This window comes from Nyctereutes procyonoides, unplaced genomic scaffold, assembly GCF_905146905.1.
Source record: "Nyctereutes procyonoides isolate TBG_1078 unplaced genomic scaffold, NYPRO_anot_genome, whole genome shotgun sequence".
Taxonomy (NCBI): domain Eukaryota; kingdom Metazoa; phylum Chordata; class Mammalia; order Carnivora; family Canidae; genus Nyctereutes; species Nyctereutes procyonoides.
Genome location: NW_026575035.1, coordinates 12,438,087 through 12,455,241, shown reverse-complemented (window position 1 = coordinate 12,455,241; position 17,155 = coordinate 12,438,087). Strand labels below are relative to the sequence as shown.

Genomic DNA, 17,155 nt, shown 5'->3' with positions numbered 1-17,155 from the left:
GTAGCACCTGGATGTTACTATCTGAATTCCCAGGGATATTGTCAGATTACTGGAAAGTATAATGTATTTTAAAAAAAACTAAAACCAGTTTTCAGGTATGACAAAATTTATTGTGGAAATTGAGTACAAATACTTGGAGCACAGATCTGGTAAATGAAGTTTCCCAAAGACTTCTGTTTTTTTTTGTGTGTGTTTATGAATAGTTATTTAGTGTAGGCATCTGCTGAGATAGCAGAGAGGCTCAGACTCCTATATGGGAATAGGATAGGCAAAAAAAAAAAATATGTTGCACATCTTGACTCTTTTGTGTTAGGAAACACAAAAGCAAAGCAATCTTTTAAGATTTCTAAATACCATCTGTATCTACTAACAAGGTAAAATAATTTAATTTGTATACTTTTGTGATTGATCCCCAAAAGGCAGATAAATACAGAAGGAAAATGTAAAGGTCAAGAATATGCAAGCTTATGTGTCTGTTGCTGTGTGTATATGAGCATGAGCAATTGAGACCCTCTGAAATGTAATCCAGGCATGGCTGTGTTCCCCATGTAGAATGGGGGAGATGAGGCCCTCTTATTGTGAACTTAGAGCCAATGGGCATGGTTCAGGTCCAGAAATGGGTCACGGCCTGAAAGTCTGAGGAGCAGAGTTTGTGACTGACTGCATGTCCAGGCATCAGGGGAGTGGTACACTGAGCCCCTCCACCTGGCCCTGAAGATGCAGGAATAGGTGCAGACTAGGATGAGAATGTGCCCGCACCCAGTGGCTTAGGGTGGACTTAGGCACTATATGAATGGTGCTGGGTGTCCTTGCCCTCCTGAATTATTAGAAATTCTTTCCTGTGGTTATTTTTTTAAGGTTTTTATTTATTTATTTATTTATTCATGAGACACACACACACACACACACACACACACACACACAGGCAGAGTCACAGGCAGAGGGAGAAGCAGGCTCCATGCAGCGAGCCAGACGCGGGACTCAATCTTGGGTCTCCAGGATCAGGCCCTGGGCTGAAGGCGGTGCTAAACCGCTGAGCCACTCGGGCTGCCCCTTTCCTGTGGCTATTATGCAATTATTCTCTGCCACAAGGTGGATTCTATACAAAAGGGTTAAAATTCTTTCATAGTGTGGTGTGTTTAACAGCATTTTCTTTGCTATGGACTGAATGTTTGTGTCCTCCCCTCCCCTACATTCATATGTTGAAGCCCTAACCCTCTGTATAGATGTATTTGGAATTGAGAGCTCTGAAGAAGCAATTAAGGTTACATGAGGCTGTAAGGGTGGGGCTCTATCCAATAGGATTAGTGCCCTATGAGAAGAGACTCTAGGGCACTTGTGTGCTTTCTTTCTCTCTCTCTCTCGCTGTATTTCTTTTTTTTTTTTTTTTTCAGGACGCCTTTGACAATTTATTTCTGATTAGTCCATCAACTGTGAAAGAGTGCTTCTAGTGAGAAGGCAAACGGGAGTTTTCAACCGTAAGACCTATCCTTGTCAGGACACAGTGCAAGAACTGCACATCCCAGAGTCCACAAGTGACCGTGTTTAACACCTCTCGAAGACTTTGTACAGATCGGGCAGGTTAGCAAGCTGTAGGATATTTCCATCTTCTGTGAAATGTTTGGGAGGCAGAAGGTGTGAGCGGAAGGCTTTATAGACAATGTGTTCCACAGTCCACTTCCAGGGGTTTGCAGAGGAGCCGCATACTTCACTCTGCTGGCCCGAGAGGGTCGACTCCTCAGATATATACTGCTTCCGAATGGAGTAAAACATAGCACATTCTTTACTGAGGCTTTCAAAACATTCCTTCTCTTCATCCCAGTTCACCTCCGTGGCTAGTCGAAGAATGAAGATAGGCAGACCCTCCAAAGGGGGCACATAGTTGTCAATCAGCAGGGGTAATCCAATCAGGTTCCCTTCCTCATCAATTTCTAGAGAGAAATAGTCTGCAAGCATCTCAGCCTTCTTCTTCAGAAACTCAACAATGTATTCGGCAAGTCCTTCTTTGGGACCATCCTCCTCCGTCCAGCCGCTCTCGGGACTGTCCAGGGCGAGCATGGCCAGCTCAAACAGCGGTGCAGGCTCCGAGAGCCTCAGAACACCAAAATTGGCAAAATCATAAATGAGTATCTGATAGAACAGTTCTTCACTCAATTTGGTGGTGTTGAGAAGGTATAACTTGGTCTGATGCTGAGCCAGGGCCCACTGAGGATTCACACAGCCCACAAAGGAGTGGTTATGCAGCATCTCTCGGAGTGTCTCATGTCCCCGCTCGTTAATTTCTTCCTGGAGGCTCAGAACACTGGTGAGGTTGATGATCCTCCGTCGAGGGGTACATGCTGCTGTCATGTCCTTTCGGGAATCATCTTCCACCATTTCTACATCAGAGCTTTCCCGAGGCCTCTTTCTGGGGTTGCCTGGGCTGGAAGGGGGCCCTTTCTTCTCTGATGTTTCCGAAGTCCCCTCTGTTGCCTCCTCCTCCATGCCCTGATTTGTGGCAGCCACTTGATCAGGCTCTGGGAGTTCAAACATTTCCTCATCTTGCTGCCCAGTCCTGCCACTGGAAACATCGGTCCTGTCTTCCGGGACAACAGCCTGCAGCTGACTGGACAGAGCCTTGCTCATGGGCTGCAGAAAGGCATCGAGCTTCTGTTCTCGTGAATCTGTGCGGACCATCTGGTGGGCATAGACCTTGTCGCCACTTCCAGTAGATGAGGGGGTCACACCCGTTGTGGATTTAACCACCTCTCCAGAGGGGCCAGCAAGACCTGGTAGTAAAGTCTGGGTGAAGTACATCCTGGAGGAGTTGGAGCCCAAGAGCTTGCTCTCGATGTGCTGCTGCACCCGCTCCAGGATGCTGTCCTCGTGCAGGAAGTGAACTTCGTGCTTCGTGGGATGTACATTGACGTCCACGTTCTGGGGGCTGATCTCTAAACTGAGGTACAGGAAAGGGTGTGTGTTCTTGGGCAAATATGCTGCATATACTGTTTCAATGGCTTTTCTTAAGGAAGTTGACTCAACCAGACGATGGTTGATGAAGAGTAAGAAGATGCACTTCTTCACTGAGTAATTTGCATTGGATATGTAGCCATTCATTTTGAAGGCTAGGGTTTTATCCTCACACCCAACTTCTATCAGTTCTCGGCTGACAGCATTTCCAAAGATGGAGCGAATATTGTCCACCGTTGTGGCATTGGGCAGTGTCCTAACATCAGCTATGGTCTCGCCTTGTTTTTTAACTGAGAAACTAATGCCTGAATTGTGTATTGAATACCTGCCAACAACTTCCAAAATTTTCCCATACTCTTCACTTGGATTTTTTAAAGCTTTCCTCCTCGTGGATATGTTGTAAAAAAGGTCCTCCACCGTGATCTGGGTCCCCTGATTGCCTGCACACGGTTTAGGAGGAGCTTTCAGCTTTCCATCCGAATAAGTTGCTCTGTATGCACATTTTGCCTCAGCTGTTTTGGTTGTAATAGTAACATGCGCCACATGGCTGATGCTAGCCAAAGCCTCACCTCGAAAGCCATAGGTAGAAATACTAGCTAAATCCTCAAAGGACTGCAGTTTACTTGTAGTGAACCTCTCACACACAATATCCAGATCTTCTTTCCTAATCCCAGTGCCATTGTCTTGGATCTGAATCAACTTGAGGCCTCCCTCTTTAACAACCACTTGGATACTGGTGGATTTTGCATCTAAAAAGTTTAAAGGCAGCTCCGGTAACTGACAGCGCCATTACAACAGTACTAGCTCTCGCTGTATTTCTTATCCCCCTCTTTCTCCATCCCCACCTTCTGCCTCCCCCCATGTGCTCAATAAAAGGCAAGCCAGGAAGAGAAGCCTTACTAAGAACTGAATTGTCTAGATGCCTGATCTTGGACTTCCAGTCTCCAGAACCGTGAGAAAATAAATGTTGTTTAAGCCACCCAGTCTGTGGTATTTTGTTATGGTGGCTTGAGCAGACTAATATACCCTCCGAGAGCTAGGTGAGAGTCCTTCCTTCTGGGCTGCACCAGAGAGGTCATTTTGGGCAGGAAGAGGTATGGAGAGGAATCTGGAGTTTGAGACCTCCAGTTGACCCTTGAGCAACATGGCAAGGTTTGGGGGCACTGACCCTTTCAAAGTAAAAAACCCTCACAAAACTTTTAGTTCCCCTAAAACTTAACTACTAATAATCTGTTGATTGGAAGCCTTACCAATAACATAGTCAATTAACATATATTTTGTATGTTTTATATATTATATACTGTATTTTTACAATAAAGCTAGAGAAAAAAAATGTTAAGACAGTGAGAGAAAATATTTACAGTCCTATACAGTAAAAAATATAAGGGGACTCCACACAGTTCAAACCCAAGTTGTTCAACAACAAAAAGTTGTTTCCCTGTATTTGGAAAGGGTGCTTCAGCTGGGGATAATTATGGTGGTAGGGGGATTTCCTGAGGAGTAAGAGGCAATAGAGGATGCTAGTTTTCCAGAGAAGATGGAGAAGTTGCCAAGAGAGAAGGAATTGATGTGAACTTTACCTTCTTTACAATTTCGCTTGTGGATTACCTTGCCAGGAGACACTATCAATCACAGAGTAGTTGCTCAATAAATCTTTGGATAACTGCATGAATTCCTTTGGGACATGCATTTTTCTTTGGCAGATTGCTTCATCACCACATACATAGAATGGTAAATGTACTCAATAACTATTTTAATCTTGTTAGTTTAACTTAACCTTTTGAAAATAAAATCTTTACCATCTTGAAGTGCTGAATAGGCTTATTTCCCCCATTAAAGCCTATATTTAAATGACTTCCTTCTCTTTTTGGAGGATATATTTTTTGAAAAACTTTCTCTAAGTTGACTTACTTTGTCAGTAGTGTGCTGTAGAAAAAAATGAGTTTCTTTTGGTGAAACAAGGGGCCCAGTAGCTTGCATGTGAGAAAAGTAGATCACGGTAGAATCTTAACGAGTGTTTGCCTATAATCAATGAAGATATCTATATACTTTGATTAGATTATTACCTAATCCCCAGTAAAAACTTTTGCCTGCATCCCCTACCCTATGTTACTACATATTTGTATAATTTAGAAAATTTTGATTGATATGGATGATGTGGGGCTCAAGCCCTTTGCTGATAATCTTCATATGTTACTTTCTTTAATTCTCACAATATAACTGTAATACAGAAATAAACTAAAGGAGGAGTCCTTTGGAATATGACTTAGAGACCCAGAACTGCTAAAGCAGAACCTGTTCTCTTTTCTAGAGGTAAAGGCAAACATACTCCTTGTTTCATTGTGCTTTTTTTTCCCCTTTACGGTTATATTTATTCATCACACACACACACACACACACACACACACACAGAGAGAGAGAGAGAGAGAGAGAGAGAGAGGCAGAGACATAAGCAGAGGGAGAAGCAGGCTCCCTGTGGGGAGCCTGATGTGGGACTTGATCCCAGGACCCTGGGATCATGACCTGAGCCAAAAGCAGATGCTCAACCACTGAGCCACCCAGGTACCCCTGTGCCCTGTCTTTATAAGAACAATTAGATTTGGAATTTCAAAAATGTCTTTCAACAGAGTACTTATGCCCTTTTGTTAGTATTTTAAAAACAAACATCTTACCTTGAATTAAAAGCCAGTGATTAAAATCTACAAGTAATATTATCCAGCAAGTAATCACTAAGCTAAATATAAAATTAGAGTAATAGAAAATTAAGTGTGGAAACTGAGCCATTATTCTCATATGCAACCCAATAAGAATTTCAATATAATGTATTAGAAATTGATACTGGCTGATTAAGCAGGAAAGGAATCTACTCTATAGAGATGTTCATGGGAGAACTGGCTCAAAGCTGACTCTGGAAATGGTATCCAACCATAGACTTTAGAATTGTCCTGATGACTTTAAGCATCCCCCATTGCTTCCCCGTAAGTACTAGGGACCCTGCTGCTGCCCCTGCCCCACCACTGCCATTTCTGGAGCATGAACTTGTTTACCATTTTTGCCATCACATGGATTCTGTGTGGTGCCTCCTTTATCAAGTTGCCTCCTTCTTTTCCTCTTCCTCATCCTTGAAATTTCCTATGCTGTTTTTTTTTAAAAATTGTGGTATGAACATTTGAGATCTACCATCTTAACAAATTTTTAAGTGTACAATCCAGTATTGTTAACCATAGGCATAGGAGGAACACTTTTACTAGTGATATTTAAGAACTACTTGAAATAATTACTGGTTTTAACAAAATATGCAGATTGCTATAAGAGCTGAGGTTGAAATGTTGATTGTGATTCAAAGTGTCTTTTTTTTTTTCTAAAGATTTTATCTGAGAGAGTGAGAGGGAGGGAGAGTGTGGGTTAGTGTGTGCATGTGCAGTGGAAGGAGCAGAGGAGGAGGGAGAGAGAGAGAATCTCCAGTCCACTTCCTGAATGTGAAGCCTGGAAGGGGGCTTGATCCTAAGACTCTGAGATCATGACCTGAGCTAAAAACAAGAGTCAAATCCTGAACTGACAGAGCCACCCAGGCACCCCTCAAAGTGTCTTCTAAATGAAAGCAGTTTAGCTAGAGATCATAAATAAAAGGGAATAGACTCACATGTTTTAAAGGGAAGATAAAGGCTAGTGTTCATATTTATGGCTCTAAAAAGAACATTATTCTGACTTCAAGTTCCCAGTACAGAATTAATTTGATGGGGGTATGTGGTAAATTCTCAGAGTTATTATTGTCACAAATCATTAGTTGATTCTTGAATACTCCTGGTTAGCTCAGGGCTACCTCTTTAGGATATCCTTACACATCTCCCATGATAGTTTGTGACAGGTGCAGTGACACTTGTTTCAAATATTCATTCTTTTATGAAATTCTGTTGACCCTGGCACAAAGCCATTAAATTGTCTATTCATGTTTGCTGCTCTACCGAATGAAAACCTTATTCCATATTTCAGACCAGTATTGCTTGAGATAGACAGCTGGATCTAAACACTTCCAGCAACACAATTTCTGCTTAGTAGAAATCAGTCTCCCTTAAAATATTGACTATAGTTTCAAATTAGTGCTATCTACCCAGGATAGCAGGGATCTGTGCTTCTGCTAAAAGTGTGGCCGTAATAGAAATTTGGTAACTGAACCTAACACCAGTCATTGGTTGTTGCAAATTATTTCTTTCAGAGCACGTACACAGAATTGCTGGCTCACTTTCATGGAAGGGCTGGGTGTTCCTGTTACTTTTAATTCTTCCCAACTGGGGAAGCATTTACTTTTGAGTTTGTCTTAAACTTAGAGCTACTGTTTCAGTGTTATGAGGAGAGCTATTGTCTTAGTTTAACTCATAGCTAAATTAGAAGGCAAATAGTACATTAGAATCTGTGCACTATAATGTCTTGTTATCATTTGATGTGCTTCCCTCACCAAACCTACCTGGGCTGGTGGAACAAGGATGGATGCTCTAGGCAGAAACTCCTTTAGGGCATCCACTGGAGGTAGAGGAAGCAGTCCTAGAAGGCAAAACTGCAGAAACACAGCGAGGGGATTGGCAGCACATTGGAAATAAGGAGTTAGAGTCTTCTTTAGAAGATCTTCAAGTTGCCTTTATTTTCATGTGAATTATTCAGATGTCTTAGCAGTTCTCAGTGCAATTTGTTTTGTGAAATATATTAGGTATTCAGTGTGGCTGTTTTCAGGTTTATTATGCAATATTCTGATTCATGAAAATATTCCATTAAATGCAATCGCTCATGTAATTACTTTGCTTAATCTAAAGCATACTTTAATTAACATTGCACAGAATTCTGATTTAATCAATTAGATTTGATCTAGTATAACTTAGCTGTAAATACTTTTTATGATGCAGCAGCTCAAAATAATTATTGAGAGCAAAGGTAATATATGACACTACCTAAAACTAACAAATTTCCTGTTAAGAAAGTAAATTATAATTTGAGCTATAATTTTATTATTTAAAAAGTTAAATATAAAGAATAGGTCATTATGTTTCCATTAATAGCCTGTTAAAAACAATCTCATCGGAGAGTGTTAGAACTTAAAAAAATATGCTTTATTTTTGTTTGCATTCCCCAACAGTTAAGCTTGAGAACAAAAGATTAAACTCAGGCAAGATTCACCACTTTTTAGCTTTGTAAATAGGCTTGTTAACATCAATATCTCATGATATTTGTCTACTGTTATGGGTTGAATTTTGTTTCCCCCCAAAATGATGTTGAAGTTCTAAGTGCCTGTACTTCAGAATGTGACCTTATTGGAAACAGGGTCATTGCAGATGTAATTTGTTCAGATGAGGTTGGGTGGACCCCTAATCCAATATGGCTGGTGTCCTTCCAAGAACATGGCCATGTGAGGACAGAAAGACACACAGGGAGAAGGCTATGAGAGAGAGGAGGGCTGAGTTTGAAATTATGTAGTTGCAAGCCAAGGAACTGCTGGCAACCAACCAGAAACTACAAAGAGGCAAGGAATGATTCTCTACAGATTTCAGAGGGGGCAAGGCCATGACCTTGATTTTGGACTTATAGTCTCCAGAACTGAGACAACAAATTTCTGTTGTTTTAAGTCACTCAGTTTGTGGAAATTTCTCATGCCAGCCCTATGAAACTCATATACTCATTAAAACTATCTGAGAGCTATAACTCAACCAGAATCTATAAAATTTATTTTAATCATAGAAGGAAAGGGGGAGGTTCTTGCTAAACAATTAAAAAAAATGCAGGCACCGTTTTTAGTTTGAAGTTAATTTTTACATTCCTAAGCAAGCATTTATATAAATAAAACACTTTTGTTCTCAGCACCCTTCCTCACACATAGCACCTAGCAGAGTGCCTTGAACGTACATTATCCAACAGTACATTTTATGACTTAGTTTTAAAATATTAAAAATGAAAATAGCCTATAAATATTAAAATACCCACTTATAGAATTTGAGCTGTAAAATATATACAGTGCTATAAAAATGTGAGGGTAATCACTAAAAAGAATTTACATGAGGTTCACAAAGGCAAAATTTCATTTTGAATTGATAAGTGGATAATAAAGAAACTATATATTCATTTAGTTTGTGGATTATTCAGATTGTATATTTTCTGTTGGCCTCATTTTGACTTTGAAAAAATACTCAGAACCTACACTATATGAAGGGCAGGGAAAAATAAAATAAATATAAGTTCTTGATATTAACTTGCTAACTGACCTTATTACATAGGGAATGGAATAGATGGAAATTAAAAATATAATAAAAGATTAATTTTGGGAGTTATCTGTAAATTCTCCCCTTGCCCTGAGTGTTTAAGAGTTGTTTAATTTTTGGTGGTTGCAAGGGTGATAATGTTTGACAGAAAGGCATCAACAGACCCCAGCAAAGGATTTAGACAGAGAGAGCTAAGACAGCAGGGGTTACACAGCATGCTCCAAATCAAAGGGTAATTTCCTGGTGTCAGGGGTTCAAGAAGCCATTAGATGACACCAGGTGACTGTGGGCATCTTTGTCAGGTCCTTTGAGAAGCAGCACCTTTCCATTCTTGGGGGTCTTCATAAGCTTCTGGCCCTTCTGGTTATTCTGGATACTTTGGTTTTCACCTGCTCTATGGGTAGAAATAACTAGTGTAAAATAATCCTTTACCTCCAGGTCATTTCTGAGCATTTACGGCAGATGGGGTGAATTGAAGTTTAAATTCCCACGTGTACTATTTCTTAGCAGGACTTTGCCTCAAATCTGCCCGAGATCCATTCCTATAACTGGGACTACAAGATAAAAAGATATATTGGATTTGTAAAGCAAATTTTTTTGAAAAATTAATATTTCCTGATTTTGTACTATATTCTAGGTTTTGTGCTAAGCATTCCACATATAATCTCATTTAATATTTCTTTTAAATTTAAATTTTTTTAATCAAAATAATGCACATTTTATAAACATCAGAAAGACTGGGTGGTGAACAGTTGGGAGTTCACTTTCAAAAACACTCTTCCTGGGCAGCCCGGGTGGCTCAGTGGTTTAGCGCCGCCTTCAGCCCAGGGCCTGATCCTGGAGACCCGGGATCAAGTCCCATGTCAGGCTCCCCGCATGGAGCCTGCGTCTCCCTCTGCCTGTGCCTCTGCTTCTCTCTCTCTCTCTCTCTCTCTGTGTGTGTGTGTCTCTCGTGAATAAATATTAAAAAAACCCCACTCTTCCTTTAAAAGGAATATACTTTGTGTGATATTTGCATAATTAATGAAAATACAAAAACAAAACCAGTCAAATAATGACAAGGTGTATATTAAAAACATCAGTCCTGGGGATCCCTGGGTGGCTCAGCAGTTTAGTGCCTGGCTTTGGCCCATGGTGTGATCCTGCAGTCCCGGGATCGAGTCCCACATCAGGCTTCCTGCATGGAGCCTGCTTCTTCCTCTGCCTGTGTCTCTGCCTCTCTCTCTCTCTCTCTCTCTCTCTCTCTCTCTCTCTCTCTCTCTGTCTCTCATGAATAAATAAATATTTTAAAAAATCAGTCCTCTGCTCCTTCCTTTTTTACTCCTAATTCCCTCTCCTTAGTCCAATCATTCTTAATCTTATTTCTTCCAGAATTTACTTTCTTATGTCTAAATAACATGCATATTCTGATATTAGTTTATTTTTTTTCTTTCAGTTTCAGATGTTGTCTATTGACTTCAAGCTATGGCAGATGAAGATTTAGCTCTCCTATACCCCTCCTCTCACATATATTACTTCTTCCTTTCCTTCAAATATATTATAGTTTTTCATTAAATCCATATTTAGGGCTAACATTATCTTAACTATGTAAGTATTGGTTATAGCTAAGTCATATAGTATACTATGATTATATTTCTTCTCTTCTATAGCTCATTGTTTTCACCAGAGTTGACAACTGTATTTTGTTGTTGTTTACTTGGTTGCTGTGCTTTTATTACTAATTCATCCCCAGATTTACTGATATAAATAAAAATGGCTTCTGAACATGTGTCCTGTTTTGTGTTTATCTTGGAGAACTTCATCTAAGTCTTCAGCTTTCCTTCTCCTGTTCCATCTTGGTGGTTCTCTAAGCCTGGTATACAGCTATTACTGGGACTTTCCCTTTACCATTACCTTGAGATTTTTTTTCCCCTTTCTCCTTCATGGGGCTTCCTATTTTCTGAGATCCTACATCTTTTTATTGCTTTGCTCCCTCAATTTGGTGGAGCATATCCTTCAGGAGGTTCCTGAGAAAGGTTAACAATTTAGGAGCTCAACTTTATGAAAATGTTTGTATTCTACCTTTGGATTTCATTGATCATTTGCTGGGTATAGATTTTTAGGATAGAATTTCTCTTCGAAAACTCTGAAGGCATTTCTCCATTGCCTTCAAACATCACTGGTGTTACAGAGAAGTTTAATGTTACTGTAGTCCTCATTCCTTTGTGATCATTTTTCCTCCCCCTTCTGGAAGTTTTTAGGCTCCTCTTTTCATCCTAGTGCTCATGATGCATCTTGGTCAGATAAATCCTCCAAGAGGATTTGCATTTTCTTCTACGAAATACTGGGAGGGTATAACCAATTTGGGATTAGTCTGAATTAAATTCTTGGCTAGAGGTTTATCAGACCATTTAAGTAGTCTGAATTTGGGTCACAAACCAGTAAAAGCTGACCTATGATTCAGCTGTAGTGTCTCCCCTCTCTACTCTTGCCAAAACTGAAATAGTCAATTTTCAGTTGTTACATAGGGGGTTTATTTGTAATTTAGCCTTACACTGAAGGTATAGCCCTTTGAAACTCCAGAATTCTGGTAAGAGGATCTGTATTAGATTTCCCACCTTGGAGTAGCCTTGGGCTTTATTCTCTGCTCCCATTCTCTAAGATACTATAAAAATCAAAATCTGTACTCACCTGGCTTGACAAATGCTCTCAGAATAATAGTGCACCACTTACCTCACTAGGTGCCTGCCTTCACCTAATGCCTAGCCTGAGATTTTCTTACACTTTTGTTTGATGTTTTAAAGATGATTTTAAAAATTATATTTTATCCAGAAGTTGTAGTTATTTCCAGCAGTCCAGATACCTATCTTGTTATATTCCTGGAAATGGAAATCTATATCACTTTTCTAAGTCTCAATTTGCTCATCTGAAAAATGAGGATAATAGTAGTATCTACTTCATAGTATTTGAGCAATACAAGAGATTATTAGTGTAAAGCTCTTAACGCTCTGGCACCTCAATTAATGTTTACTTCTATTTTTGTAAATGGTATTCTCAGAGTCTAAACATGAATGCTCTCTGTCTTGCTATATTTTTTTTTATGTATATCATGCACTAATGCCAGGGGGTGAAGATATGAAGAATCTGAGGTCTTGATAAGTTGTATATTTATTAATAAATATAGCTCTCCCCATTTCAAAAGTTTCCATTTCAAATGAAAACCAAATGATTAAACATTAGTAGCATAGATCTTAATTGAGAAAAGGAGATTTATTGCAGTAAAATCCTTGATTTATACATTTCTTGAGACAATAGAGTTTGAAAATATCCCCCCTCCCCTTAATCAAATAGGACTCTAAAGGGTATAAAATGGATGCTTTCTCTTACAGCAAAATAGGCTATGCTCAGATTTTTTAACCAATTTTTTATTGCCACATAAATTGCATAAGTAGGTGCTTTTAAAGTCCACAGGTATGTTCATTCTAAGAAGTTGTCCTTCTCTTTAAAGACAATTTCCACCCATTGCCAAGTAGCTCTTGCACAGAATCTGCTCTCTGTTTGGTGGTTGACCTGGCTCGTGAGTGGTCTCAGGGACATTTCTTTAGTAGGTGCATTGTGATATTCTTCACAGCCAGCATGGTCTCTGTACAGGTTGGTTTGATGAGCATCTCTGGAAGTAAAAATCCAAAATGTCCAGTGTCACGAAGTTCAAAAGCAAATGTGTAGGGTATTCCATTTTTGTAGGCCCAGTCCATTGAACTACCAGAGCTCACATCTAAAAGTTAAAAAAAAAAAAAAAAAAGAGCCTCACTAAAGAATCTGCATAATTTTCAAAGTTTACATATAGTCCTTGCTTACTAGGCTACCCTAAATCCTTCCAATTAAACACTACTTCAACAAGAACGATTTAACAGTAGTTCCTTGGCACATTAGGCTCATGGAACTTAAAAATCCTACCCGCCATCATCTTTGAGGATCTAGTTTAGGTAGTAATACTTTTCCAGTGCGATGATCTCAAAATTTCTCAGCCTCAATTCCAATAATATTTATCTCCATCCTCACTCCAGTGACCCATAAGCGAACTAATCCCTGGCCCAGTTTCTCTGCTTTCACTCGAGAGAAAGCTGGAGAGTCTTTGCTGTGAAATCACATTAGTCACTGATGTCTTTCTCTGTTCTCAACACTGCTCCAGGCTTCTTTTTCTAGACCTTCACTTACTGAACCTTTCTCTGGCTCTCATAGTCCTGCCCCTCATTTACCATTGTCCCCATGTCCATAAAAGGTAATCATCCCACCACCTTCTCTACTGACATCATAGCCCTCGGGCTATCCTTCCAGCTCAGAAGAGGAGCTTTTGCTTTTTATTTTGTTTTGCTTTTTGTTTTTACACGTCGTCTTTGATTTCATTCATCGTCTTCCCTGGTAGTGAGAGGGTCCATTTTCCAGGACCTAGTTTAATCAATTAAAACACCTTTTGTTGCATTTGCTTTGACCAAAATGTTCAAGCACCGATTTTCTATGGCATTTCCTTCTCATGCTACATACCATCCTTTTTTTTTTTTTTTTTAACTTTGTTCTTTTGCTTTAGAACACAAAGAGAATCTATATATGTTGCCTCTATATCCTCAACCACTTTCAATCTGGTTCTTGCTCTACCTATGAAAACTTTGTTCTTGAAGGTAACCAGTGACAGCAGGCTAATCTCCTTTCTTGTTTTGTCCCCCCCACCCCCCACAGACCTCACTTTCAACCTCTCCACAGTATTTAGTATAGGTAATAATCCATTGGCAATTCTCTCTTTCTGGCTCCTATGACCTCACACGCTCCAGCTTTTCAGCACAGGTTGAAAGTACAGGCATAGGGACAGACTAAGGGCTTGAGCTGTATCAGATCCCACCACCTACTGTGACTTGTCTGAGCCTGAATCTCCCCTTTAGAAAAAGGGATGATATTACCTACTACAGTGTTGTTGTGGAAATTAAACAAAATAATGTGCCAGGATATAAGCCCTTATTAATTTGCATCTTTATACCCCAAAGTGCCTAGTATGTAATTTTTAAGCATAATAAGGTTCTTCATAATTATAAATTTTTATAGAAGAATCTTTATAAACTTTTTTTCATGCAGTTAATATGATTCAGACTGACCTAACATTGTTATTAAAAATTTTTCTGAGCATGTTCATCTGCTCAAATAATGCCCTTTTTATGCTATTTTTGCCAGGACAAGTTAGGGATAAATAATGTTAAGATGACAATTAAATGGCTCTGTTATTCTTCAGGCTCCCCTGGCTTTGGTTAAGGACAGAAGGTAGGCTGTGGCTTCATTGTCCTTCTGGGTTAGAGTACACTGGAACTGCAAATAGTAGTCACAGAAGCCAAAGTCAGAGGCAACATGTGCCAAAAGTTACATCATGGTGATGTGATAGCCTCATTTGTATGGTAGCAGGTTGTCCTTGGTATAATACCATGACTGTGCCTTGATATCAAGCAGAAAAGGTAAACTGTAAGATTTTTAAAAAATTAATGTTTAAATTAACATATATTAGTAATAATTAGTGATATGATTTTAAAAAATACTGTTTCCTTTTTCAGTATGAAAAACAATTCTAAAAAGGTCAACATGAGACCAATGATTATAGACTTTGAAAACAATTCTAATATTTAAGGCATTCTCATTATTAGGATAAACTTATTTGATAAGCAATGTTGGTTGACAAACCAAACTTTTCTTTGAAGGTTGAAGAAAGTGAATGGTTAGGAATATAATAATTTAACCTACCGTTAAAGGAATCAAGGAGAAATTTGATACTTCACTGAAAGCAAAATTGGATGTCACTATCTAAACATATACATACAACCTGTGTGTGTTTGTGCATAGACATTCAGATATATATGGTTTCTTGTTAGATTTTCCAAGTCATATAATTAAAAATGTTAGAATTTGAAAGGCCATGGGAGATGACCTAATCCAATTCCTTACTTAACTGTCGTGGAAGCTGAAGCCCAGGATTAATATTTTGGTGGCAGAATCAGGACTAGAGTCCATGTCTTCTGATACTTTGTTCAAGTTCTTTCCATATACCTAGTTGCTCTTTATTTCAATTAACTATTAGCAAATTGAATTCAACAGTACAATAAAGAAATTATTCACTATGATCAAGTGGGATTTATTCTGGCTGCAAGGGTGGTTCACTACTCACAAGTCATCAATGTGTTATACCATATTAATAAAGGAAAGGATAAGAACTATATGATCCTGTCAATAGATGCAGAAAAAGCCTTTGGCAAAATACAGCATCCTTTCCTGATAAAAACTCTCAACAAAATAGGGATAGATAGAACATACCTCAACATCATGAAGGCCATATACAAAAGACCAGCTAATATCACCCTCAATGGGGAAAAAGAACCTTTCCCCTATGATCAGGAACAAGACAGGGATATCCACTCTCACCATTGCTATTTAACATAGTACTGGAAGTCTTAGCCTCAGCAATCAGGCAACAAAAAGAAATAAAAGGCATCCAAATTGGCAAGGAAGAAGTCAAACTTTCACTCTTTGCAGATGGCATGATACTTTATGCAGAAAACCCTTAAGACTCCACCAAAAACTGCTAGAACCCATAGATGAATTCAGCAAAGTTGCAGGATATAAAATCAATGTTCAGAAATTTGTTGCATTTCTATACACCAATAACAAAGCAGCAGAAAAAGAAATCAAGGAATTGATCCTATTTGCAATTGCACCAAAAACAATAAGATACCTAGGAATAAATCTAAAGAAGTAAAAGACGTGTACTCTGAAAACCATAGAACACTTATGAAAGAAATTGAAAAGGACACAAAATGGAAAAACATTCCATGCTCCTGGATTGGAAGAACAAAACTGTCAAATGTTTATGCTACCCAAAGGAATTTACATATTTAGTGTAACCCCTATCCACCAGCATTTTTTTATGGAGCTAGAACAAACAATCCTAAAATTTATATGGAGCCATAAAAGAGCCTAAATAGCCAAAACAATTCTGAAAAAGAAAAACAAAACTGGACGCATCATGAATCTGGATTTTAAGATCTATTACAAAGCTGTAGTCATCATGACAGTATGGTACTGGCACAAAAACAGACATATAGATCATTGGGAAAGAATAGAGAACTCAGAAATGTACTCACAACTATATGGTCAACTAATCTTTAGCAAAGCAGGAAAGAATATCCAATGGAAAAAAGCCTCTTCAACAAATGGTGTTGTGAAAACCAGATAGAAACATGCAGAAGAACGAAACTGGATGACTTTCTTACATCATACACAAAAATAAATTTAAAAAGGATGAAAGAGCTAAATGTGAGACAGGAAACCATCAAAATCCTAGAGGAGAAGACAGGCAGAAAAGCTTTGACCTTGGCCATAGCAACTTCTTATTAGACACATCACCACAGGCAAGGAAGACAAAATAAAAAAGGAACCATTGGGACTTCATCAAGATAAGCAGCTTCTGCACAGTGAAGGAAACAGTCAACAAAGCTAAAGGCCAGCCTATGGAATGGGAGAAGATATTTACAAATGATCATCTGATAAAGGGTTAGTATCCAAAGTCTACAAAGAAGTTATCAAATTCAACACTCAAAAAACAAATAACCCAGTTAAGAAATGGGCAGAAGACATTAATAGACACGTTTGCAAAGAAGACATCCAGATGACTAATAGACAAATGAAAAGGTGCTCAACATCACTCTTCATCAGGGAAATACAATCAGAATCACGATGAGACCACCTCATTCCTGTCAGGATGGCTAAAATTAACAACACAGGAAACGATAGGTGTTGGCAAGGATGTGGAGGAAGGGGAACCTCTTGCACAGTTGGTGGGAAGACTGGTGCAGCCACTTTGGAGAACAGTACGGAGGTTCCTCAGAAATTTAAAAATAGAAGTATCCCATGATCCAGCAATTATACCACTAGGTATTTACCCAAAAGAT

General features: G+C 39.0%; 2 protein-coding genes across 2 annotated transcripts in view; both read right to left on the bottom strand.

Moving 5' to 3' along the window:
• Nucleotides 1-1,396: 1,396 nt before the first annotated feature.
• On the bottom strand, nucleotides 1,397-3,738 carry LOC129505236 (DNA mismatch repair protein Mlh1-like; the record flags this gene model as incomplete). The annotated part of the gene is made up of 1 exon (XM_055318192.1): nucleotides 1,397-3,738. A coding segment is annotated over one exon (2,193 nt), but the record flags the coding sequence as incomplete, so codon positions are not given.
• Nucleotides 3,739-12,428: 8,690 nt separating this feature from the next.
• CPA6 (carboxypeptidase A6) overlaps nucleotides 12,429-17,155 on the bottom strand; it is a 312,960-nt gene continuing 308,233 nt past the window's right edge. Inside the window, exon 11 of the mRNA XM_055318319.1 lies at nucleotides 12,429-12,948. Coding sequence (XP_055174294.1) covers nucleotides 12,761-12,948 — 188 coding nt within the window. The 3' untranslated portion in view covers nucleotides 12,429-12,760. The remainder of the gene's footprint in view (nucleotides 12,949-17,155) is intronic.